We start from the raw sequence: 24,934 nt of genomic DNA, 5'->3' as shown, positions 1-24,934 counted from the left end.
TCTCCTTGATTAGCATAGACTTGTGGAGGCTACCTAGCACACAACAGAGCAGGAAAGCACCTTCTCAGAACAGCCAGCAAACCCATGGCTTCTAGATGCATCCCTCAGGAATAAAGGAACCACTCTGTTCTCAGTGGGTTTCCTGGGGCCCAGGGTTAGTGAGAACACCTCAACCGGAAGGTTCTGGTTCAGCCTACTTTATTAGGTCCAGAGTTATGGGTGGCGATGTGGTGAATGTGCACAGCCAAGGGTGGGTGCTGCAGAGCAGGCTTGTGCCCAGTGCCTTCTTGCCTAATGTCCAACAGCTTGCAGGATTTCCAGGGCCAAGGAAGCCACCACACTGTCCGCAGATGAACTGTGAGAAAAACCAGAGCAAAAACACTTAGCCACCTCCAGGGCAAAATGTGCCCTCTTCCAAAGGGGCCAGCCTCTCATACTGGAGTACCTGATGGGCCAGACCTGTGTATCACCTTGAGGTGCAGAAACAGGACACTCGGGCTTCAGGGCCTCAAGGTGAGAACCCTTCAGCCCCCACTCCCCCCCAGCTGACACTGAGCTGTAAAGGCAAGTCAGCAGCCAGCCCCTGCCTAGCCCAGGTCCTGCGGCAACAGGCCTGCCCAGAGAGCCGGCCTACAGCTGACTTGGGCACGAGGGCCAAGATCCAGACCTGCTTCCGACGCTGGCTCTCCCTGCTCCCTATTGCTGCTTCCAGGCCAGTCAGCCAGGAGGCTCTGAGTTTCTTACTCTCATAAATGTGGATGCGCAATCGAGCCACTGGAACAAACAGACACATTTAAACCTGTGCCTTCACAACTGTTAGCAAGGAAAAGGAGGACAGACAGCACTACCTTGAAGTATAAAATTAGCTCATGGCAGATTCCTGACTACACAGAGATCGAGCTTTGGCCAATAACCAGGGGTGGGGGTGCTGCGTAAGAGGTGGGTCACAGTGGACGGGGCTGTGGTGTTTGAGCTCTGCCTGGTCCTGGCTGCGTCAAGGCTAGGCTGGTGGAGTCCTGCCGCCCATCCTGCCCACTGGAGCAGCCCAGAGGCCCCAGTAACTGGCATGGAGGGTACACTGACCTCTGGAAGACCACAATGGAACTGAGAGCCCAGCCATCCACTCATTCAGAAGAACTCTTTTGGTTGGGCCAGCAGAATGAGACCCAAACAAGACAACTTCGCAGCAGCACCCTCCCCAACCCAACTCGAGATCTGCCTGGTATGGACATTTCAGTTGCTGCAGTGTTGGGCCAGCTTTGTGGAGCACTGAGCTATGTTTTGACACATTTGGTCCCAATCTGGGTCCAGTGCCGAGAGGTGCTGGCTTTGGCCTCAAGGCAGATGGAAGCCCCTGTTGGGCGAGGGCTCCCAGAGGCAGGCACTGGAGAGGAAGGGTACTTGGTGCTCTCCACTCAACCCTTTGGACCCTCCTTGGCACACATCTGCTCAGAGTGGCTTCACCATGGCACAAAAACAGGTCTCTGGGGACAGATGCCACATGGTCCTCACACAGCGGTCCAGCAGGTGGCCTGTGGCCCAGCTTGGGGAGTCACTATCCATTCCTTACCCCACAGGGACCCAGCAGAGCGAGGAGGAGCCCCCTCAAAGCCAGCCTGTTCCTCACCCCCTCACCTCAGAGAAACCACAGATAAACTACCTCTTTGGCTTAAACTTGAGAGGGACTGGGGTAGTCTAGGAGATAGCATCCCCACAGACTGCTTCTCAGCAATGCCCCAGCCATGTACTTTTTCTTCCAATTAATACTGAACCCGAAACAGCAGGAACCAGAATACAGAGAACACCGTGGTTCTGAAAACCAACCACCAGGAAACACTAGCACCCATTCCATGTCTTGTGTGCCCAGTGATGTCCCAGTATCCCTTAGGAGGTGGCTCCTTCTCCCTAGGACCCAGAGAGCAGCTTAAGTTCAGGGGACTGTAGCCCCTACCACTTCCCTCAGCTCTGGGGACAGTGACCTGATGCAAGCCCAGCTCTGGCACTGTTACGCACAGTGAGCAGCCATCAACACGGTCTGACTGCAGGATGGATGCCTGGGTCAGCTTGCTCTTGCTTCCATGATTTTTCCTTTGGTCACCTGGCATTAACAATTCAGTTCTAGTGTAACAACTTGTAAGCTCTGCCCACCCTACCCCCACCTGCTACCACCTCTCAAGTTTAGGCGGTGTGCGTGGGTGGTGTCACCGTGAGATGAACCCTTCCTGCAGCCCTTATTTCACTGAGATCCCGGTTCCCACCTTCACAGTGTGTGATGTGCTGCTGGGCGACAGGGCAGCCCCAGGCTGTGAAGCTCACTTCTAGGACATACTGCACATACAGAGCAGAGAGCTGAGGACTGGGAGGCTCACCTCACTGTCAACTTCTGGGTGACAAACAGTCTGCTGCACAGTTTCTGTTTTCCCTGAAGATGTGGCCAAGGAAAAAAGCCTGTGCTGTCAGTCCTGCCCCAGCCCTGCCCAAACCCCTGCGAGGTGGTGACAGTGGATCCATGTGTGCACGGGCTGGCCACACCTTCCTTGTGAGGTTCATCTCATCACATCCCCCCACTCCAGGTATCCCTCCTCAGCTCTCTTCCCTATAGATGGGAAAATGCCTCCCCCATAGGACTAGAACATTCTACTTTTCTCCCTCCCACTGCTGACCTCCCCCAAATCCCCACCACCAGCACAGTGGGGATTCCCGGGGGGAGTGCAGGGGCACAGCAGCCCCTCACACACTGGCAATGGCAGGCTGGAAGGTATGGGTCCTGGGATGTGGGGAAGCCCAGTAAACTCTGCACTGCTCCTCCTGGGCCTACTTACCCCCCAGCTGGGGCCAGCCATTCCAGAGCCTGCAGAAGGCTGCCCGCATCCTTGAGGCTCTCCAGGTGCTTCTCATTAGATGTGACCTGCAAAGGAGGGAGAAAAAAGTGGTTGGCTGGCCCATCCCATTCCTGACTCAGCCCCATCGGATGAGCACCCTGGGTCTCAGGCTCCTAGTGGTGGTAGGGAGCAGTCCGAAGTCCTACTCCCAGGGCACTGCTGACCAGAGCATTAGAGGCAGATAGTGTTGGCCTCTGGGGGTAGTGAGCAGGAGGGAGTCCTTTGGGGCTTCAGGGTGGGGAGCCTCCTGTGGGTCCCTCAGAAGAGTTTGTGTTCTGGAAGCCTAAACTGCTGAGTTAGAGCAAATGATGGTGAATGAACTTCCAGTTGTTAGAGACAGGACACCTTGGGGCCTTGAACCCAACACAACCTCTTTCATATGGACAAAAGAATCAGTTCTAGGTGCCTGGAGATCTAGGGGGTGGAGGAGCTGAGGGGAGAAGCACTAATAACCAAATCAGGGCACATACCCCTTGATGAGTATCCTGGGGAGTGGGACCTGGCTCACTGCCATGGTCCTGGGAGAACAGCAAAAGCACATGGGAATCTCTGACTCTGTGGCTCCTGTGAACTGAATCATACACTCGCAGGGTTGGAAAGGCCTAGATGGGAGTGGACCCAAACTGGGCTTCCAGAGACCTCCTCATAAAGCCCTCCATAAAAGTCCTTGTCTGTGAGGCAAGAAGAGAAGGCTTTAGGAATGAACCTTGATCCTAGTATTAGACTTACTCCTCTTAATTCAACTTCTGTGTCCTATTTGTGTCTTTGTTATTAAAAAAAATTTTTAAATAAACATTTGCATGGTACTTTACCTTTCAGAAGGCTCTCCAGTCTCCTGTCAATTTTCTCATCTACTTTTATTTATTCACCTTGCAAGGTAAGCATGTAGGGTATTTTATAGATGAGATCATTAGGGGGGCAAAACAATGGTACACCTGGAGCCCAATCCTAACCCCACCATGAAGCTGGAGCCAGGCTGGCCTCAGCTGCCCCCCAGTGCTTAGGTGGTCTTTCCATTTGATCATCCAGGGCTGGATTATCATTTCTCAAGAGCTGAACATTTCATAATCATTCATGGTGATACGAAGGCTATAGGGGTAATTAGACCTTAACGCAGACTGAATTTCATGTGTGTGAGTTTGCACCTCCACTGAGATCCTATCCCACCTTCTGAGTGTGCCAGCGACCAGCTGCCAAGGTCAACTGCATCAGGTGTGATTTCTGCAAAGATTTACATCTTAAAAGGCCTGCATGTAAATTTGTTCTGAAATTATACCCAACTTGATGAGTTCAAAGGCTGCTATTTGAAAACATCAGCTGTAGTTAAATTAGGTCTAAAGTAAGCACAGGGGTCTTCAGGGAGGTTTCCCACCTAATTTTTCCCCAAAACTGTGCCACGCATAACTCAATTGAGCTATGTCCACAACCACTGCCCTGACCAGCCCTACTGTGGGACTGTGTGTAGAGGCTGTGCTCCAAGGCAATTACCCAACAAGCTGCAAAGAAATAACAAGACCCAAGGTGAGTTAAAAGGTGCAAACAGAAAACTACATGAGAATGAAGTGATGAAAGGAAGAGATCAAAACAGCATCATGTGCGGCTGACATAAATGTAGCCATAAATGATGCCAAAAGAATTCCTTAAAAACTCTGTGATTTGGCCACTTAAATGAACTCTTTGTTTTTTTAAAGATTTATTTATTTTAGAGAATGTGCAGGAATAGGGAGAGGGACAGAGGGAAAGAATCTCCAGCAGATTCCCTGCTGAATGAGGAGCCCAAAGTGGGGCTCAGTCTCAGCAATCCTGAGATCACCAGCTGAGCCAAAACCAAGAGTCAGATGCTCAACCAACTGATCCACCCAGGTGCCCCTTAACTGAATTCTTATTAACAATATCAGTTGTCCTGTATAGAAAGATGAGTTAATTAGAAGATAAATATTGTAAATAAATCAGAGGTTCTAGTTCTGGGTAAGACAAAAAAAAAAAAAAAACACATGCCACCCTTTTTCTCCCTCTAAATGCAATTATAAAACCTGAGCAGAGTGCGCAGCACAGCTATTTGAGAACACTGAAAAGTGAACAGCAACAGGTAGACTGGGGAAATGCAGTGAATTCAAAGTACCACTAAATTGGTGTAGAATTGACCACTTCTCTCCCTCCAGTATATTCTGGATTGAAGTCAGTACTATGGGACAGAAGAGAGAGCACAGGGGAAACCAGGCTTGAGGAATGGGAAAGGAAGCTCCCAAAAGCTCACAGAGAACAGATAAAATCCTTCAGGTTTCTCCCCCTCTCCTTTCCCTCAGTTCTTATATCCCTGGCCCCAGGCAATTCTGTGGAGGCAGCGAAAACAGCAACAGCAGCCAGTGACAGGAGCCCCAGCCAAAACTGCCCCCTCGCTCTGCTCTATTCTCACCAATGTTTAGCCCAGACATGGCAGTAAGTAAGCAATTTATGGCCAGACAGAAAATGGGAGATTCAAGAAACCAGGAAAGTATTGGGGAGATAACAAATCCGGAAGAGCTTGAGAAAAACAAAAACAAAACACCATGAAATTGTTTATAAACTCATAGGCTCATGCATGCATGGAACTGATCCAAATGGCATACCAAAAACTTAGGGAACTGAGCCCAGACTGACCCCTAGAGGAAGGACACACAAGATAGACCCAAATGCTGAGAAACTGACTTAACATTAAAATTACTATTCTAATCTGCAGCCTGATCATAACCAACATAATTGCTTGCTCAAGTAAAAGTATCAATATTCTCTGCAGGGTTCCAAGTAGGCACATTGTCTCATAATATAATATTAAAATAGCCAAGATAAAATCCAGAATTGCTCAGCATCCAACCAACCATGAAAATCTCAACTCACATGAGAAAAGACAATACAAAATAAATAATAGGATGACACAGATGTTGGAATTATCTGACAAAAACTTTAAAGTCTTTTAAAAATGCTAAAACAAGCAATCACTAATGCTCTTGAAACAAGTATTAAAATAGAATGTAACACACTTAAAACAAGTATTAGAATAGTATTAAAATAAAGTACTAGAATAGAATGTAAAAAATTAGAAGATATAAAGGAGAACCAAACAAAAATTTAGAGGTAAAAATATAACATTTTTAAAAACCATGCCAAATGGATTCATTAGTATAATGAAATTTGCATTATGGAAAGAGGCAGATAAATAGAAATGATCCAATCAGAGCAACCAGAGTGGGGAAAAAGTTTAAAAACACAAAAAGAGCCTCAGGGATCTGTGGAGCAATAACAAAAAATTTGTACCACTGGAGTTACAGAATGAGAGGGCAGAGCATGAATGGATGAAAAGTATTTGAAGAAATCATAGCTAAAACTATTTCAAGTGTGATGAAAGACATATATGTACATAGTCCAAAAAAAAAAAAAGTGAGAGGCTCTCAAAAAAGATAAATCCAAAGGATCCATATCCAACACATCATAATCAAATTTGCTCAGAGCAAAGGAAGAATTGCGAAAGCAGGCAGGGAAAAAAGAAAAAAAGATACATTACCTATAGGGGAACACTGATTTGAATTACTGTGGATTTCTCATCACACTGAGTTCAGAAAAGAGTTACATAATATTTTTAAATTGCTTAAAGAAAGTAGGTATCAAACTAGAATTCTGTATCTCACAAAAATATCATTCAGGAATTAGGTGAAATAAAGATATTCTCAGGTGAAGGAAAACTAATGAAAGCAGAAGTTCTCTAAAAGAATCACTAAAGGAAACCCTTCAGGGGCACCTAGCTGGCTCAGTCATAAAAGCATGTGACTCTTGATTTTGGAGTTGTGAGTCTGAGCCCCGTCTTGGGGATAGAGATTATTTGAAAATAAATAAATAAACTTAAAAAAAAAAAAAAAAGAAAACCTCTTCAGAGAGAAAGGCAATAACACCAGAAGGAAACTTGGAACATAGGAATGAAAGAAGAGCAACAGAAATGGTAATTATCTGGGTAAACATAAGAGACTATTCCCTTTCTTCAAAATACATTTGACAGTAGAAAAGATAAACATATAATATTGTCCAGTGTAGATATGAGAGAAATGAAACATAAAGGGGAGAGAACAGAGTAATCTATAAGATGGTAAGGTTTCTATATTATATTTGAAGTTGTAAAATACTGATTATAAGTAGATTGTAAAAAGTCAAGTATTTTATAATCCCAGTGGCAACCACTAACAAAACTTATACAGAGATAGTAAAAAATACAATCATAAAAGAAAACGCACAGAAATCTTAATACAATAGACAAAATGTTAAAACATTTTGACATTTTAACATTTGACATGTTAAAACATAAAGACAAAAATAGCTTAAAAGAAATCAGGAAAGATAAAAGCAAGAAAATGAAAACTGAGGGGATAAACAAAAACAAATCAAGAATTACATTAAATAAATGTAAATGATCCAAATGCAGCAAAATAAAAATTTTTTTTTTCTACATGACAAAAAAAAAATGACCCTACTCTATATTGTCTACAAGAATCTTAAATAGAGTGAGACAGGTTGGTAAAAAGTAAAAGGATGAAAACAGATATACCATGCAAACATGAATCAAAAGAAAACCAGAATGACTACATTAATATCAAAGAAGACTTCAGAACAAAAAAATTATCAAGGATAAATTACCAAGGGACATAACATTTTGATAAAAAGGTTTATCATCAAGAAGATATAATTTTTTTTACTCATTTAGCAATAGAAATTAAAAATACACAAAGCAAAACTGATACAAGTGAAAGGAAAACAGGTAAGGCTACAACAGCAGTTGGATGCTTCAAACCTACTTTCATAGTAATAGACAGAATGAGCAGAAAAAAAAATCAGCAAGGATACAGAAGAGTTGAACCACACCATCAGCTAACTGATATTGACAGCTACCATTGACATTGGTAGAGCACTAAACCCATCAAATAACATAATATATTTTTTTTTCCCAAGAACTCAGGAACATTCACCAATCGACATAATACTCTAGATCATAAAACAAATCTTAACTCATATAAAAGAATTGAAACCATATAAATTATATTTTCAATCATAAACTAGAAATCAATAAAGATAATAGGAATATCTCAAATCCCTTGAAAATTAAACTTATTCCTATAACCCAAAGATCATTTTCCCCAGGAAAATTTAAAAATTAGAAAATATTCTAACTAATAAAAAATAAAATATTTTAACTTGGTAAAAATGACAATATATCTAAATCTATGGGATGCTGCTAAAGCAGTGGTTAAGGAAAAATTTATAGAACTAAATACTTAACATTAAACATGAAAAAAGGTTCAAATTAATTCAAACTTTCATGTTAAAATACTAGAGAAAGAAGAGCACAACAAACTGAAACTCGAAAGGAAAAAGGAGCAGAAATCAAGAGTAATGTGGTACATATAAGTCCAAGTATTATCAACATGTACACTAAGTGTAAATTTAACAAATACTACAAGTAAAAGACTAAGATTTGCAGTCTGGATATATAAAAAAAAACACAACATAACTAATGCTGTTTATGAGAAACGTACCTTTTTAGATAGAAGGGCACAGAACAAATGGAGGGTAAAGAATGAAAAACTAGGGTCACCTGGTGGCTCAGTAGGTTAAACCTCTGCCTTCGGCTCAGTAGGTTAAACCTCTGCCTTCAGCTCAGGTCATGGTCTCAGGGACCTGGGATAGAGCCCTGCATCTCGGTCTCTGCTCAGCGAAGGGTCTGCTTCCTTCTCTCTCTCTGCCTGCCTCTCTGCCTACTTGTGATCTCTCTGTGTCAAATAAATAAATAAAATCTTTAAAAAAAAAAAAAAAGAGATGCTACACAAATACTAGCCAAAGAACGTTTCTGTAGCTAATATCAGTTAAGGTAGACTTTAAGCCAATGATCATAACTACAGATAAAGACGGGTATTTTGTATTTATCATATTTCGTATATATGACCAGGAATATGTACACCAAATCTAAATTCTAAATGTACTTAAAAACCATCTAAAAATTTTAAAAAATGATGAAACCAATATGAGCATTAGATACCATAATTATATGGGGTACTTTCAATCTCTCCCAGGAACATGCAGACAAAAATCAGAAGGAATGCAGACTTCTTTTGTTTTTTGTGTGTTTGTTTTTTGTTTTTAAGATTTTATTTATTTATTTGACACACATATCTGATAAAGGACTTTTATTCACAATGTAAAAAGAACTTTAAAACTCAGCAGAACAACAACTTGCTGGATTGTTAAAAATGGGCAGAAAATCTGCATAGATACTTCACGAAAGAAACTCTTATGGGTGGCAAAGGAGCACGTGTGTTATTAGGGAAATACAAACTAAAACCGCAAAGCAATACCACTACATCCTTATCAGAATGGCTAACATTCAGAAAACTAATATCAACAAATGCTGGCCAGGAAGCAGAGCAGCTGAAACTCCCATTCCTTGCTGGCTGGAATGCAAAATGGTATAGCAGTTTGGAAGACAGTTTGGCACTTTCTTATAATAAATGTGGTCTTACCATATGACACAGCAATTACACTCTTAGGTAATTCACCCAAGTACACTGAAAACTTACGTTTGCACAGGAACTTTTATTCCAAAAGTCTTTAGCAGCTTTATTCATGATCACTAAAAAGTGAAAGGAACCAAGATGTCCTGCGACAGGGAAATAAAAAAGCAGTAGGGAAAGCATTTGTGCATTACTTGGTGTCTAGGTCTGACTGGATCTTTAGAATGACATCAAAGTAAGGTCCAGATGATTTTTGAGTTTTAATTTACCCTGCTAAGTTATTTTGTCCTGTGATTACCTATTTCCTGTAATTAGTCAAGCTGGCAATATTGGGATTTCCAGTGGCTTCAAGATGATCCTTAAGAGTAAATGATTCCTTTCTCCCAGAGTTTGGGCTCCTCTCAGGCCACTGAGAGTTATAAATTAAGATGGGAACCAACCCTACTTTAGAAACATTCCACAGTACCTACCACACAGTGCAGACCTGAACCTTCTATGTTCTCAGTACTTAAACCCAAATTGTGGGTCTGTTCAAGAGCTGTCCTACCCTTTCTCTTTTGTCTTACGAAGCAGAGAATGTTCTGTGCACAGTGAGACCCACAGAAAAGTGTCAGTGAGGTAGAAGTGATACTTGTCCACCATGATCCTGAATTTCTGGCTCAGCCACTGTTGGAGAACTTCTCGTGACCATGATTAGAGTCGTCAAGAAAGAGCATTGCAGGGACTCGTTTTAAGAAAATAAATAATGTAAGAGGAGATTGGCAAAGAGTGTAAACATAATATTTCTCCCTGCAATTACTATTTTCATTACTAGCACTCAGCTAATTCCCATAAGCCAAGACAAACAAACTCAATTTTATTTTCCAATAATGTACTGTAGCCGAGGTTCCTGGACCTCCAAGAGTCCACAAGTGGATTTCATTATTTCCAAATGCCGTACACTTCCTGCAAAAAGTCACGCCTGCCTCACATTCCTCCTCGTTATGATAAAAATGTACCTGCTGAATATGGAGTACCAGTCATTATCTCACGCGGAGACATCTGACTCATAGCTGTGTGGCTAAAATCAGTCAAAATGGAAACATGAATTATACTAAATACATGCCATTCCCTTGGTAGAAGGATTGCTCCAAACATGGGATATTTAAGAAAAAGATCAGAAAAAAAGTTGGGAATTGGAGCTTAGAATTAAGAGCAACTTGGAAAGAATATTCCTCCACTGCTGTTTAATTGAGGATATATATAAAAAACAGGTAACACACTCTGGGCCAATACACGACTTATTCTACCTGCTACCATCACTTGAATGTGAGGTGTGTCGATCAGCATTCGTGCGTCACTGGGCATAACTACAATATTGAAAGGAGAGGCAAGTGTCCTGCAGAATCAACCTTCAAATGCCCTACCAGGCTCACAAACTGTAAGGTAGTGGCTTTACACAACCTATAGGACAAACTTGGGCTTGGCTGCTTTCTGGATTTCACCTGCCCAAAGGCAAACCCACAGAAAAGTCCTCTTCTGTGCCTCTCCCTCCGCCCCCCACCCATGGCAGGACACTGAAATCACCCAGTCCTTTCATTGGGCAGGTGAGGCTGTGACAACAGGGAGGACAGTGGCTTGTCCAGGGCACAGGGGCCACAGAGGAACAAAGTCAGGCCTGGTACCTACACTCCTGATCTAAGGCCATAAAAAAGGTGTGAATGAGAATGTACTTTAATTTTCTATCATGGTGGTATATAATGAATTCATGTTCATAAACATGACTCACAGCATCATCCTTGTGAAGCTCATAAATGTTCCAGGGTGAGCTTCTCTATTTAGAGATGGTTTCTGGGGAAATGGGGAGCTATGTGGCTGCAACCGAGTCAGGCTTGGGCAGCCTGTGGGGTTTATGAGTGTGTCACAACATCTGCCTGTGTCTTCAGCGATCCTGAATGTGTGTGGCAAAATGAAGCCAAGGTAGCTTTGGTTTTCTAACCAGAGAGGCCTCCAAACAGGCCCAGGCAACGCTCAGAGACTAGAAAAATCCAGGAGATGAAACAGGGCATGGGGAGCCAGCCCAGGTGCTCCCTGGTGCTTGTTATTATAGACACACACTTCACACAGGGGAGGTTTGTTTTAATTCCGTGCCCTTCAGATCTCACAAATACAAGTAAAAACAGGCAGGTAACTATGACGATCCTACTTCAGAGAGTTTAAATTTCAAAAATAAATCCATCTGCCGAGCCCCTTTATTTTGTTCTCTTAACAGATACTTGGTCTTCTCTCAGCAGAGATTTTTAGGTGACTTCATAGTCATTTTACCAAATGCATAGGCAGGCGGGCTTTCCCCTTGCCATCAGACACCAGGATGGAATCTGGGGAAGAACCTCTGGAAGGTATGAAGGGATCTGGCAGTTCCTCCCCTACTTCGGCCTGGTGTGGCGGTGTTCACTGTGGACCTCTCCAGAAACTTACTGAGCTGCTGCCAGGCTCCTGCCTCCCACATGAACATTCAAGCAAGGCTATATTAACACATGCTGCTCTGCACCCAGGCCTGTACGCTCATCATACCTTCCATGGTGCGGAGTAAATCTGGGGTAAAATGGAACAAATCTCATGCAGCTTTCAGCTTTCATAAAAAGTTTATGCTCCTCAATAAAAGCAAGTGAGGCCCTTTCAGACTAGTAAGCAGGAAGGGATGACTGGAAGGAATCTAGAGGTGATTCCTGTAAGTGGATCTGCTGATTGATCACTAAGGGGTAGGGGGTTCTAGCTACAACCTACACCAGAGCATCTCCAGGGAAGAGAGGGCTTGCAGATGAGGCAGACCTCCTGGCAGAGCCTTGCTTACCTAGATTTGCCCCAGATTCCCATGGACTCAGGCTCTCTGGATGGTGCTGGAGGTCTTACGCTAAGCCTGAATGGTACGGGAGCCTACGCAGTACCATCTGTGTGTCCAGACTGACCGCTATGGAGGGATTCGTCTACGCTCCACAGGAAGCACAATTTAGCTTTCATTCGCAGTTTAGCGGCATCGAGGACCGGAGAATGGTGACAGCCAGAATGTATTGATTCCTCAGGTTGAAGAAGGCTGGGGCAGAAGAGGAAGAAAATGGTTGACCACCTCTCATTCAAGGGCACCCAGTGAGGTTCCATGTTGAGTACTCAAGAACTGGGGTTGGGAGAGTGCACTGCAGGACATTGGTAGGTGTGCACAGGCAAGGCTAACAAGTCTTAGGTTTCAGGTAGGAACTGCTAGAATTCACCTTTGTAAGACCTAAAAGGCCTAGGAGTAGAATGGTCTTGGAATTTGGGTCAAGAAAGGAGAGACTTGGACAACCTTGAAAAATAAATCTTAGTATGCTCACTTCCCCCAGAAGGGGAAATGGAGGCTAGCAGGGCTTCTGTGACTTATCCAGGGTCACATGGCCAGCAAGCACTGGCACTGGGATAGGACCCAGTCTCCTCAACTTCAAGACCCCTGACTGTTCTTCCCAAGAGACCACTCCATCCTCACATGTGTGCTGAACACCCTGCACGGCTGGAGTTGGCTGCTGGGCTGGGCAATAGTAATAAGTGACTGACTGAGGGAGTATGGTTGCAATTCAAGCTCCTCTGCCTACATGCTGGTGATCCCGCGTAAAGGCTTACCGGTTCCATGCCGCCATGCACCCCACCCCTTGTGAATCATAAGATACCCTGCTTCCCACCATTGCTGTTCTGGACTCCCATCATTTCCAGTGGGAGCAGGGACCACAGAGTATCTCTCCTAGACAGAACTGGGGTTCTAGGTATTGATTGGAGGACTCTAGGTCATGTGTCCTGTCTGATAAATGGCTCCTGTTTGGAGACCATCACTCATTTGGTGATTGCCTTCACTGCCTGGCTACCAGAAGAAGGCTTTTGTGCATCCCTCCTTGCATCCATGGGTGGAGGTCTGTCCTTGCTGGTGATGGGAAGTGAGTTATAAGTTTTCTGGGCTGCCACTGTAGACTATTATTTCCTGTTCTCCTCCCAATGGCCCTATGAGAAAGGTCTATCATCCCACATTTGAGGTGGGGTGAGGTTGCTGGTCTGTAGTAGAGCTGGGATGGAGACCAGGTCTGGCTGATTCCATTGCTCCCCCTGCCCTAATCACCATGCTGCCCTCTGCCTCCCCTTATCAGTGTCTGTCTGGAGGAACACTCAACAGAGACAGAGCCAGCATTCAACCAAGGAAGGTAGGAGCTGACGCCTCCCATGAGTAATGAGAGGCTGGCATTCCGGCATGATGGGAGCCAGCCCTAGCTTCTAGAAGGAATAGCTGGGCCTGAAGTATTTAAGGCCACAGCCTCTAGAGCTAGGGTCAAAGTGGGGAACACTCTCCTCTCAACTGATACTTCCAGATTTGGAAAAGCAGCCATCAAAGGAGGATGGGTGGTAGGCAAACATTTGAATTATCAGGTGGCTTTAGTGAGAACAGACCAGTGTGGGAGGATTTTCTTCTTTCCGTTGACCTTTCTTTCCTTCTCCTAAGGGTCTGTATGCTCCCAAGTCTAGCCTGACACCTCGGTTCTCCTCTCCTGCCCAGACTGCCGCCTGCACCTATGGGTACCTGCTAAATCCAGGGGCCATGGAAATAATATGCTGAGGACTTGAATGTTTTCCCTTTTCATCCCATAAGACACGATTATTTTCTAGAAGAAAATTATCCACTTCTACTTCATTTTAGGCCAGCCAATTCTCTCATATCTCTGTGGGGCAGTAAAAAAAATGCCCTTATTGCTTAAGACTGTCCATAATTATATCAGTTTCTGGCCATTAAATCTAGTAAGTTTAAAATGTTGAAAATAATATAGCTGGTTTGGGATCTCTTTTAAGCCAGATCCAACTGACTAGCTACAACAGCCAGGTCCAAAATATGTGAGGAAAAAGCAGCTTTAATTGGCAAAAAATTATAATTGTGGACAGCATGTGGATATAAGGATAAACTAGAGGATGGCCCAGAGAGATTTCTGGTGAAATACAGGCTCCATGCCATTTTCCCCAGAGGATCTCATCCATGTGCTTGGGCAAATATGAGAGAGCGGATTTCCAAGGCAGTGGTCCTAGGATGTCAACCATGGGATGTGTCTGGAATCACTTCCTCACAAGAGAAAATACTCAAGGTAGCAACCATCACATGATTTGTAAAGCATAACTTGGGTCACAGGAAGTAAGGAACTGGGTGAGTAGAAACAATTTGAACTTGACCCAAGAAAGTTCCAGCTCATCCTTTGGAAAACTATAGGGATACAGAGGTGTGATCCCTGGTTTGTGGTATGAGCTATTGTGTATGTAAGGGTGGGGCTTTGAGGTGGGAAAGAAGCAGACAGAAGTGGCTTAATAGTACCCATTTCCAGCTCTTTCTCTGAACCCTCTAGTGGATGGAGAGACAAAGTAGTGCGATGTTGATATCAGGCCAACAAGGCTAAATAAGCCCCCAGAGTTTCCTTCTTTCCTCAGTTCCTCCCTGCACCAAGTGAGGACACTGTTAGTTACAACACTACCCTGCTGTGGTTCAGCAATTATAAATAAGAACAATCAGGAAAATGCTCATGATGTAAATTAAAAAATGCAAAAAATAAACACATATGTGGAACATGACTACAATCATCTAAAATGAGTATGGGTACATGCTAAGTTTGATGCCTCTAGTGTTGTAAGAGAATTACATACCTCATTCTCCCCCCACGCCAAGGCCCTCAGTTAAGTGAGAAGTGGGCAGAAAAGAAACCACAACAGTAAATGGGATGACACGTGAAAAGCTTTTTTGGTGACTGTATGTGTCCATACTAACATGTTAGTTAGTATGATTCTGTACTCCAGATCAGGGTGCACTGAGCACCTACTGTATGCCAGGCCCTATTTGAAGTCTGCGGATCTAGAGCGTGGAGGAGGGTCGAGTCAGAGCTGAGGCTGTGAGAATCAATGAAAAAGCAAACAGAATAATTTGAGATAGCAGTATGTGTCATGAAGAAACCAGAGCAGAGAGGAGAAGTGTGTGTGGTTGGGTGGCCAGGACAATCTCCCTGAGGACAGAATGATGGGAACACCAGCCACAAGAACAGTCTGGGGGCCTGTATTCTGCAGAGGAACAGGAGCAGCAGCCATGCAGGACCCAAGGTAGGAACAATGCCAAACAGACTGGGGAGCAGTAGAAGTAGGAAGTCAGCTGGGAGGGTGAAATGACGGCCATGGGGACCCCATCCAAGAGCTCACCTGCCAACCCTAGGTCCCCAACCACGCTGACTTGACCCCTCCTGTCTTTCCTTCTAGTGAGCCTTCAATTATGCAAAGAGAAGATGCTGCCTGGACCTTTGTTCTCAGTGGCAGAGACTGTACCTTTTCTGGTGGAGGCGTGAGGCAACAGATGACTGGAGTGGGGGTGAGTGTGCCAAATGGGACAACCCCTTATTGTAGACCAAGTGTCTACACAGTCCTTTTGGGGGAATACAATAAAATTCTACATCCTAGACTTCATGATGTGGAAACAGAACCCTTGAGATTTCTATCAGGACTCTCCAGAGACAAGGAAAAGGTGGACGTAGAGACCTTCCATTTGAAACAGGTAATGTGATCACAGACTCATTCTCAAAGTGGAGGGAGATAAACTCATCTATGATTACTAATCATCTTTTAAACAGACTTACTAGATGAGCTTTTGGTTTTTGGTGACTACTTGTTAATAAATGGTAAACTCTTAGCTAAATGAGAGAACTCTTCAACCTACTCCTAACACACATGTCATGACTGGAGGAAAACGTCTATTGGTTATGGCCGACTGTGAATTCTGCTTGTAACCACATGCTCCACAAGCCGGAACACCTTTGCTACTGTGAAGTCACTGCATTTGCAAGTACAAGAGGGAGATGATACGGGGTTAGGGCCTAGGAACTTGCCCCCACAGGCCCTCAGGGAATTCAAGATAAAGGATTCTAAAGACATCAAGTTGGGATCTGTTAAGTCATAACAGAGGACCTCAGGGATGGAGAGACATGAGAGGTTGAGACAGCTGGGTCTGGAGACAGAGCCAACACCTCAGGATCCTCATTCTGGAGTGGGCCTGGGCCTCCACTCAGGAAGGCAAGTGAGGGAACACTTCAGGGCTGGTGGGCAGACAGCAGCCACAGGTTCCACAGCCAGCAATGGTGTGGATGCAGGGAGTGGCCTGCTTTGGAGGTGACCTGCCAGCCTTCCTGGGCCTCCGAGGCAGGTGGCTTCCAGGAGGCTCGGTATCACCTCAGCATGTGTTAGGACAAGGCCAGGCATAGGCAGGCAGAGCCAAGGGTCAACTCATTTCTTGTGCCTTAACACTGTCCTCCAAATTTCACCCTTATACTTCTGGGACCCTCGAGTGATTGGGGGCTGTTAAAATTTCCTCACATTGGTAAAAATGGGAATAAAATGACATGGAAAGGAAAATTAGAACATATCTGGTTTACAGGATTAAAGCCATCAGGCACCAATTAGTCAAAATTTAGGCCCAATATTGACTGCTGGACAGCTGAACATTCCCATGGTGGCTGTTATTTTTGTTGAGAGATTTAATACTAAGAGACTCCATTTGGAAGCATTTTAATAATGACCATTCTGAGAACATGAGTAGCCCCAGTGAGCATCTCGTCCTACCTTCCCTCAGGCAGACCTCTGCATGAGGACATACTGTGTGAGGCCTCAAGAAAGCCTGGCTCCAGAAGGAGGGAGGAGAGTCGTGAAGTCCTGACCTCAGAGGCAAGTCAGCTGTCGACTGACCCTGAAGCATCCATTATGCACAGCTAGGTCATAATAAGGAGCCATTTGTGGTGGGTGTGGGTGGGCTTGGGAAACCCCGAGGAGAAGCCCTAGGTCAACCTGGTGATCTACACAGCGCTGAGCAGAATTGATATTCACAGGAAACAACTTCCTGGACAAGGGTCAAACTGGCCTTGGGATTAAAATTAACTGAAGCAAAGTCTCAGAGCCTTCCGGGGTGACATCAAAGAGCCTGAATCTTTCTCTCTAAAAGGCTCTGGCAGGCTGAGGTGACCCACCTCTGCAGGCCTCTATCCCTCATCTCTGTGGGGAACTCATGGAGCTGGTGAAGGGGAGCGTGGCTGCTGCTGGTGACTGGACCGGGTTCAGGGTCCTGGAATCAAGGAAGTTGTGGCTACCACTTGGCAATCACTCAGGGCCCCCTTTTGGGCCACCTGGAGCCCTTTAATAGGGATGTCAGAGCTTTGGTACGAGGGAGTCTCTGATGGGTGAGTCAGAGCCTCTAGAAAAGCTTTGGGTTGACTGCAGACTCAGCTCAAATGTCTTTGTAGACCAGAATGGGACACCAAAAGAACCTTGCAGTATTGAGGTCTCAGAGCTCTGAAACCAGCAGGGACTCCATCTCCACCCAGATCAGGCACCATGGGAGAACTTTGGGAATAGGTGGTCTGGCCACAATCAGGCAAGACCATTGTTTTTCCGCATTGTCCTTAATGGTTCACAGTACAAGGTCAAGCCTCTTGGAAGCCTAAGAGCATTATCCAAGGGGAAACCTGCCAGGGCTTTCAGACAAGGTGGCACATACATGATTTCCATGTGCTTCTTGAGCCCCAGGTCGAAGGCAAAAGTATCCCTAGGAGGTTTTCACTAAACAGAGGCAGGAGAATAGACTGAGGAAAGGATTTCTTTCCCTAGAGAGGGCAGGGAGCTCTCCTATTCCTCCTTCTAACTACAGTGCTGTGACGTCTTCCCCTGACAGCTCCCTCTTACTCCCTTAGTCCCTCAAAAGCACTCTGCCCAGGACTGACCTACATGGAGGAAGAGCGATCCTACAGGAGGGTAGGGCTGCCTGACAGCTTTTAAGTAGAGAATTTGATCCTCTGTGTGTGTGTGTGTGTGTGTGTGTGTTTGTGTAAGTGTGCTGGGAGAGGGTGTTTTGAGGCTCTAAACACTTCCTTCAGATAGGTTCACTTATCTCGAAATGAGGAACACAGCAGAAGGCAAAAGGCAAAAATCCAATGCACTTTAACATAGTAACCTCTGTGAGACATTTAGGTCATAATGTGACAAGAGCTATAGTGAGAAGGCCTTCACATGCATTACCCCAACTGACCTCAGAGTGAGCAGGGGCCCTACTGCTATTCTCATTTCCCAGAGGAGGGAACTGCCATCTTGAGAGGAAAAGTGGGTAACGAGGTTTCCTCCACTCAGGACCCTGGGTCTCAGTCATCAAGTGGCACTGAGAGAAAATGAAGAGGCCAAGTCAGGAGTGTGAGTTGTGAGGTCTATGAGATCCAAATGGCCTGCCAAGTAGGTGTCGAGCTGTGACTGTGGATGATCCACTGGCTTCACAATGCAGCCTATTACTCCACATCCATGTTTCTCAAAGGGGGGGGGGGGTGCTCCGATGTCTACAATAGCCAAACTATGGAAAGAGCCCAGATGTCCATCAACAGATAAATGGATAAAGATGTAGTATATGTATACAATGGAATATTACTCAGCCATCAAAGAACCTGAAATCTTGCCATTTGCAACGACCTGGATGAAACTACAGGGTATTATGCAAAGCAAAATAAGTCAGTCAGAGAAAGACAAGTATCATATGATCTCTCTGATATGAGGAATTTGAGAAACAAGAGAGAGGATCATAGGGGAAGGGAGGGAAAAATGAAACAAGATAAAAGCAGAGAGGGAGACAAACCATAAGAGACTTTCAAACTCAAGAAACAAACTGAGGGTTGCTGGAGGCAAGGAGGGTGGGAGGGAGAGGGTGGTTGGGTGATGGACATTGGGGAAGGTATGTGCTATGGTGAGCGCTAAGACTAATGAATCACAGATCTGTACCCCTGAAACAAATAATACATCATATGTTAATTTAAAAAATAAAATAAAAATTAAAAAAGGGGGGAGTTCTGTCCCCCAGAGGACATTTAGCCATGTCGGGAGACATTTCTCGTTGTCACAGCTGGGGGTAAGGGGATGTGCTACTGGCAAACGTTGGGTAAAGGGGAGGTACTGCTCCACATCTTAGAAGCACAGAATAGCCCTGCAACAGAGGATTATCTGACTCCAATGTCAATAGCACAGAGGTTGACAAGCCCTGGGTTAGCCACCAGATCCTTGCTCGGGCAGGATATGTTGTCACCTTCTCATGCTGTACTAGGATGTCTGGGGCAATTCAGAAGGCTAGCTCCCCCTGCCCTGTTGTTTTCTGCATGAGGTTAAGTCGTGGACTAGCCTTTGTCCAATGCATGATAGTCTTCCTTCTGGGGTCTGTGGGGCTGTGACCATCACAGTATATATCCCACCCCAGGATGAACTTGTGCTACAGGGCCCTTCTGAGCTTCCCAAGGCTTAGAGGTCCTGGTAGAGCATCCTGGAAGGCCCCCATGTTCCACTATCCCTGCACATGGCTCTAGAAAGTAGTGTTCACAGAGAGATGCTTTAGAGCCACTGAAGGAGCATCACCTGTAACACGGCTCTTGGGCTAGCCCTCCCACTGCTCTGTGGACCAAAGTGCTCACCAGTTCCATGGACTCAACCAACCTAGGGGAGATAGTTTCTATCCAGGCCAAACTGGCACTCAACTATCACCAGCTAGTTCTTTTTTCCCACGTGACCCACGGGAGTGAAAGTTTAAAGCAAGCTTTATCACACTCATCTGAAATTCGTTCTGTAAGAGTTTTAGAACAGATTGGAACTCTGGAAGAATTAAAGTGTGATGAGCACAACACCCTTATTTTGTATTTAGAGTATAATTACTCAATCATCATTCCAAGATAACCATTAGAAATGGAAAATTTCATCCTCCTCCATTAGCTTCACTAATAATTTCAATGCAAATCCCTGAAAAGAATAAAGGTCACAGACTGGAAATATTACATGTTACCCAACATGCCCTTTTATAGAAAATCCTAGAAACAGACACTGGGCCTAGCATACATAAGTGAATTCTAGGAAATGATGGTCCTGTGCAAATGCACAGTCTTCTAGCACATGGATGAGGTGGCTTCAGGAAAATGTAGCATGGTCCAAAAGTTCCCTTAATTAGGGATATTACGAGGCTATAACCCATTTTACCCCACAACAAAATGGTACCATGATTCAGTTGCTACCTTGATGAGATGCTTTGGTTCATGACATTGAAACATGAGTTAAAATCATAGGAATTCTGGGACTATTTTAATGAAATGCAACTTTATGAAAAACAAATCCTTATGCAGATTATCTACTTAATGGACCTTCATAGGATTCCTTTAAACAGTACAATCTCCATGTCTCTTAAAGTTACTCGAATGATAAAACATTTGGTTTTACAGTTTCCTATAAAATTAAATTACTGAATTTATTCTTTTAAGAGAAGTGTACAATAAAGTACTTGAACATAACTGTAGTTGAAAGGGTGCTGGGGAAAGTCCTTGACTCTCTGGCAGCTCATTTTTTTCCACTCTTGATACTTTGTATAACTAAACCTTCAGTTTGAGGATACAATGAAAATACTATTTTTACTAGCATGAACTGTTATGTGTGAAAATTACAGATTGTTTTCTGGATTAGTTGGAATATATATGTATATATTAGAAAAAACAACACACATAGACACATCATGTAAGCAGCCTAGGGCAATGACAGGCAAGGTTGTTAGCTCAAGTCAGAAACCAAGAGATAGAGCATCATTCAGAGAAAAAATGATCTGTAATATATAATAAAAACCACCTGCTCAAATAGGGGGCCCAGAGTTCAGAGACAAGAAGGAAGGATGGACACATTCAGATTGGGGAGGATATAAACGACCAACCAAGAGAGGGTCCCAGGGCCAGGGCTAGACATCCAGGTTAGGTACTCACTCTACCCAGTTGAGGGTCCATGACCTTAAAGCAAGCCCGACTGACTCCACATCCATATTTGCCCCCTCCTCTGCCCAGGAGACTCAATGGATCACTCTGCACTGTCCTTGGGTCTCCGTATCAGAGTTAGGAAGTAAAAAGATCTTTCCCCTCTTCTAGATCTCTTTTTTTGCTTTTGTTGTTTTTCTCTGAAATAGGGAGGGATCAGCACCACTCCAGAGTTCAACCTCTGCCTTTCATGCTTGGATCCAAGGCAGATGTGAGACCATGTTATATTAGCAGCTGGTCCTGCTAACATTAGTGCCCTAAATGCTTACTATGGGCCAGGTACTGTTCCAGGTACTTAGAGATGAATTAGCTTATCAGAGCTCCTAAGAATTAAAACCTGTTAATGTTCTCATTTCGTATATGAAGAGATTGTGGCAAAGAAAGGTTACATTCCTAAGGAATCTATTAAAAAGATTAAATAAGCAATACTGAAACTCAAATCCATAAAATGACAAAATCTGAGAATAAAGTGCATTGTCTATTTATTCATTTTGTGTATTAAAACAAGTAGCAAAAATTATTATAATAACTCTTTTTCTAAACATGACATCTTTAAATTACTTCTTTTTAACCATCTATATCACTTGTAGTTTTTACTTAGTTGATACAGGGCTTCTAAAATTGTGCTTTTTTTTTTAAATTATTTTTTTTACAATTTCTTTTCAGCGTAATAGTATTCATTGTTTTTGCACCACACCCAGTGCTCCATGCAATACATGCCCTCCCCAATACCCATGACCAGGTTCCCCCAACCTCCCACCCCCTGCCCCTTCAAAATCAATAGGTTGTTTTTCAGAGTCCATAGTCTCTCAGGGTTCACCTCCCCTTCCAATTTCCCTCAGCTCCCTTCTCCTCTCCATCTCCCCATGTCCTCCATGTTATCTGTTATGCCCCACAAATAAGTACACAAAGATAAACTCAAAATGGATAAAAGACCTCAACATGAGACAGGAATCCATCAGAATCCTAGAGAACATCGGCAGTAACCTCTTTGATATCAGCCATAACAACTTCTTTCAATATATGTCTCCAAAGGCAAAGGAAACAAAAGCGAAAATGAACTGTTGGGACTTCATCAAGATCAAAAGCTTCTCCACAGCAAAGGAAACAGTCAAGAAAACAAAGAGGCAATCCACGGAATGGGAGAATATATTTGCAAATGACAGTACAGACAAAAGGTTGATATCCAGGATCTATAAAGAACTCCTCAAACTCAACACACACAAAACAGACCATCATATCAAAAAATGGGCAGAAGATATGAACAGACACTTCTCCAATCAAGACATACAAATGGCTATCAGACACATGAAAAAATGTTCATCATCACTAGCCATCAGGGAGATTAAAATTAAAACCACATTGAGATACCATCTTACACCTGTTAGAATGGCCAAAATTAGCAAGACAGGAAACACGTGTTGGAGAGGATGTGGAGAAAGGGGAATACTCTTACACTGTTGGTGGGAATGCAAGTTGGTGCAGCCACTTTGGAGAACAGTGTGGAGATTCCTCAAGAAATTAAAATTGTGCTTTTAAAAATGTTTTTCTATGTCCTTTTTCTATTTCCTTCTCACTTTTTTCATTCTGTCTTCATGTATTAGTCATTTTTCACAGCTTTATTGAGGCTTAATTGACATGATAAACTACACAAACAGAAATTATACAATCTGCTACATTATACATATGCATACAATTGTATACATACATGAAACCAACACCATAATCCAGATGGTGAAAATATTCACCATCCCCAAAGTGTCCTCATGCCTATTTGTAGTCTCTACCTTCTCCTTTCTGGTCCCATCTCCACCTCCAGGAAAGCACTGATCTGTCTTCAAAATATACTATTTTTGCATATCATAAAATTTTATGTAGATGGAATCAGACAGTATATGTTATCTAGCTACTTTCAGTATAATTATGTTGAGACTCATCCATGTTGTAACATGTATCAATAATTCATTCCTTTTTATAGCTGAGTGGTACTCCATTGTATGGATGGATATACTAGTGTATTTTACTGATCACTTACTGATGGGCATTTGGGTTGTTTCCAGCTTTGGGCTATTACAAATGGAGCTACTGTGAATTTGCATATTCTGCTCCTAGAAACATCATTACCACTTCTAATGACCTTCATTCCTTTGTGTAGATACAGATTTCAATCTGACATCCTCTTCCTTCCAACTGCAAGGCTTCCTACAGTGTGGGTCTGTCTGCTGGTAATGAATTCCTTCAGCTTTTGTATATCTGAAAATGTCCTTTTTTTTTTCCCTTCAGTTTTGAAAGATATTATTTGCTGGATATAGAATTCTAAGTTGACAGCTTTCCATTCACTGCTTCAAAGGTGTTTCCTCATTGTCTTCTCTCGTGCACTGTTGCTAAAGAGAAATGGGCTGTCATCCTCATCTCTGTTTCTCTGTATATTTGTTTTTCCTCTGGCTACCTGGTTTTTTTATTTATCTTTAGTTTTGAGCAATCTTCTTGTAATGTGCCTTTACTTTTTCTTCATGTTTCTTGTGATTGGGGCTCGCTGAACATGTTGGATCTGTGGGTTTATTGCTTCCACCAAATTTAGAAAAATTCCAAGTACTCTTTCTTCAAATATTTTTGCTGCTCCCCCCTCTTTTTTTCAGGGACTCCAATGATACTTATGTTAGACAACTTGAAGTTATCCAAAATTTCACTGATGTTCTTTATCTTTTTCTTTTTGTTATTTTTTTCTGTGTCCCATTTTGGATAGTGTCCATAACTATGTGTTCAAACTTAGTAAACACTTCTTCTTCAATATTTAATCTACTGTTGATTTCCTTCCATGTATATTTCATATCTAAGAATTCTATTTCATAAGTCAAGCAGAGAGAGTCAATTATCCTATGGTTTCACTTATTTGTGGAGCATAACAAATAGCATGGAGGACAAGGGGAGATGGAAAGGAGAAGGGAGTTGAGGAAAATTGGAAGGGGAGATGAACCATGAGAGACTATGGACTCTGAAAAACAATCTGAGGGTTTTGAAGGGGCGGGGGGGTGGGAGGTTGGGGGAACCAGGTGGTGGGTATTAGAGAGGGCATGGATTGCATCAAGCACTGGGTGTGGTGCAAAAACAATGAATACTGTTACACTGAAAATAAATTTAAAAAATGTTTAAAAAGTTCTATTTCATATCTTCTCAGATACATATGTATACACACACACATATATATGTATATATATATATATATATATTTACATCTCTGCTAACATCTTAAGTATGCAGAATACAGTAATAACAAATTTTAATATATTTGATAATTCTAACATCTTTGTCAGTTCTGGGTTTGTTTTGATGGATTGTGTCTTTCTTCTTCTTGGTACACCTTGTAATCTTTGATACCAGATATTATGCAATTTATCCTGGTGCTTAATATTTTTGTATTCTCATAAATATTCTTGGGTTTTGCATTGGGATGCAGCTGAATTAATGGAATCATTTTGATTATTTGGGGTCTTACTTTTTTGATTTGTGGTGAGGGTCAATAACACTGCTCAATTTGGGGCTAGTAATCCCCTGCTACTGGGGATAGACATTTCCTGCGTATTCTACTTTATGCCTCATGAATCTTGAGGTTTTCCAGTTAAACTGGTGGGAACACTATTTCTGGCTA

The 24,934-nt window shown here is 43.3% G+C and overlaps 1 protein-coding gene across 4 annotated transcripts in view; it reads right to left on the bottom strand.

The window, feature by feature from the left end:
* Positions 1-181: 181 nt before the first annotated feature.
* ULK4 (unc-51 like kinase 4) overlaps positions 182-24,934 on the bottom strand; it is a 653,086-nt gene continuing 628,333 nt past the window's right edge. For all 4 annotated transcript variants that reach the window (XM_004754228.3, XM_013057115.2, XM_013057114.2 and 1 more), the window contains 2 exons: positions 2,823-2,908; positions 182-355 (listed from right to left, as the gene is read on the bottom strand). In XM_004754228.3, the coding sequence (XP_004754285.1) occupies positions 292-355; positions 2,823-2,908 (150 nt within the window). In that variant the 3' untranslated portion in view covers positions 182-291. The remainder of the gene's footprint in view (positions 356-2,822; positions 2,909-24,934) is intronic.

Source organism: Mustela putorius, unplaced genomic scaffold (assembly GCF_011764305.1).
Source record: "Mustela putorius furo isolate JIRA1106 unplaced genomic scaffold, ASM1176430v1.1 tig00003834_pilon_pilon_pilon, whole genome shotgun sequence".
NCBI lineage: Eukaryota > Metazoa > Chordata > Mammalia > Carnivora > Mustelidae > Mustela > Mustela putorius.
The sequence above is the reverse complement of the archived record's forward strand: the minus strand, read 5'-3'. Positions and strand labels throughout refer to the sequence as shown.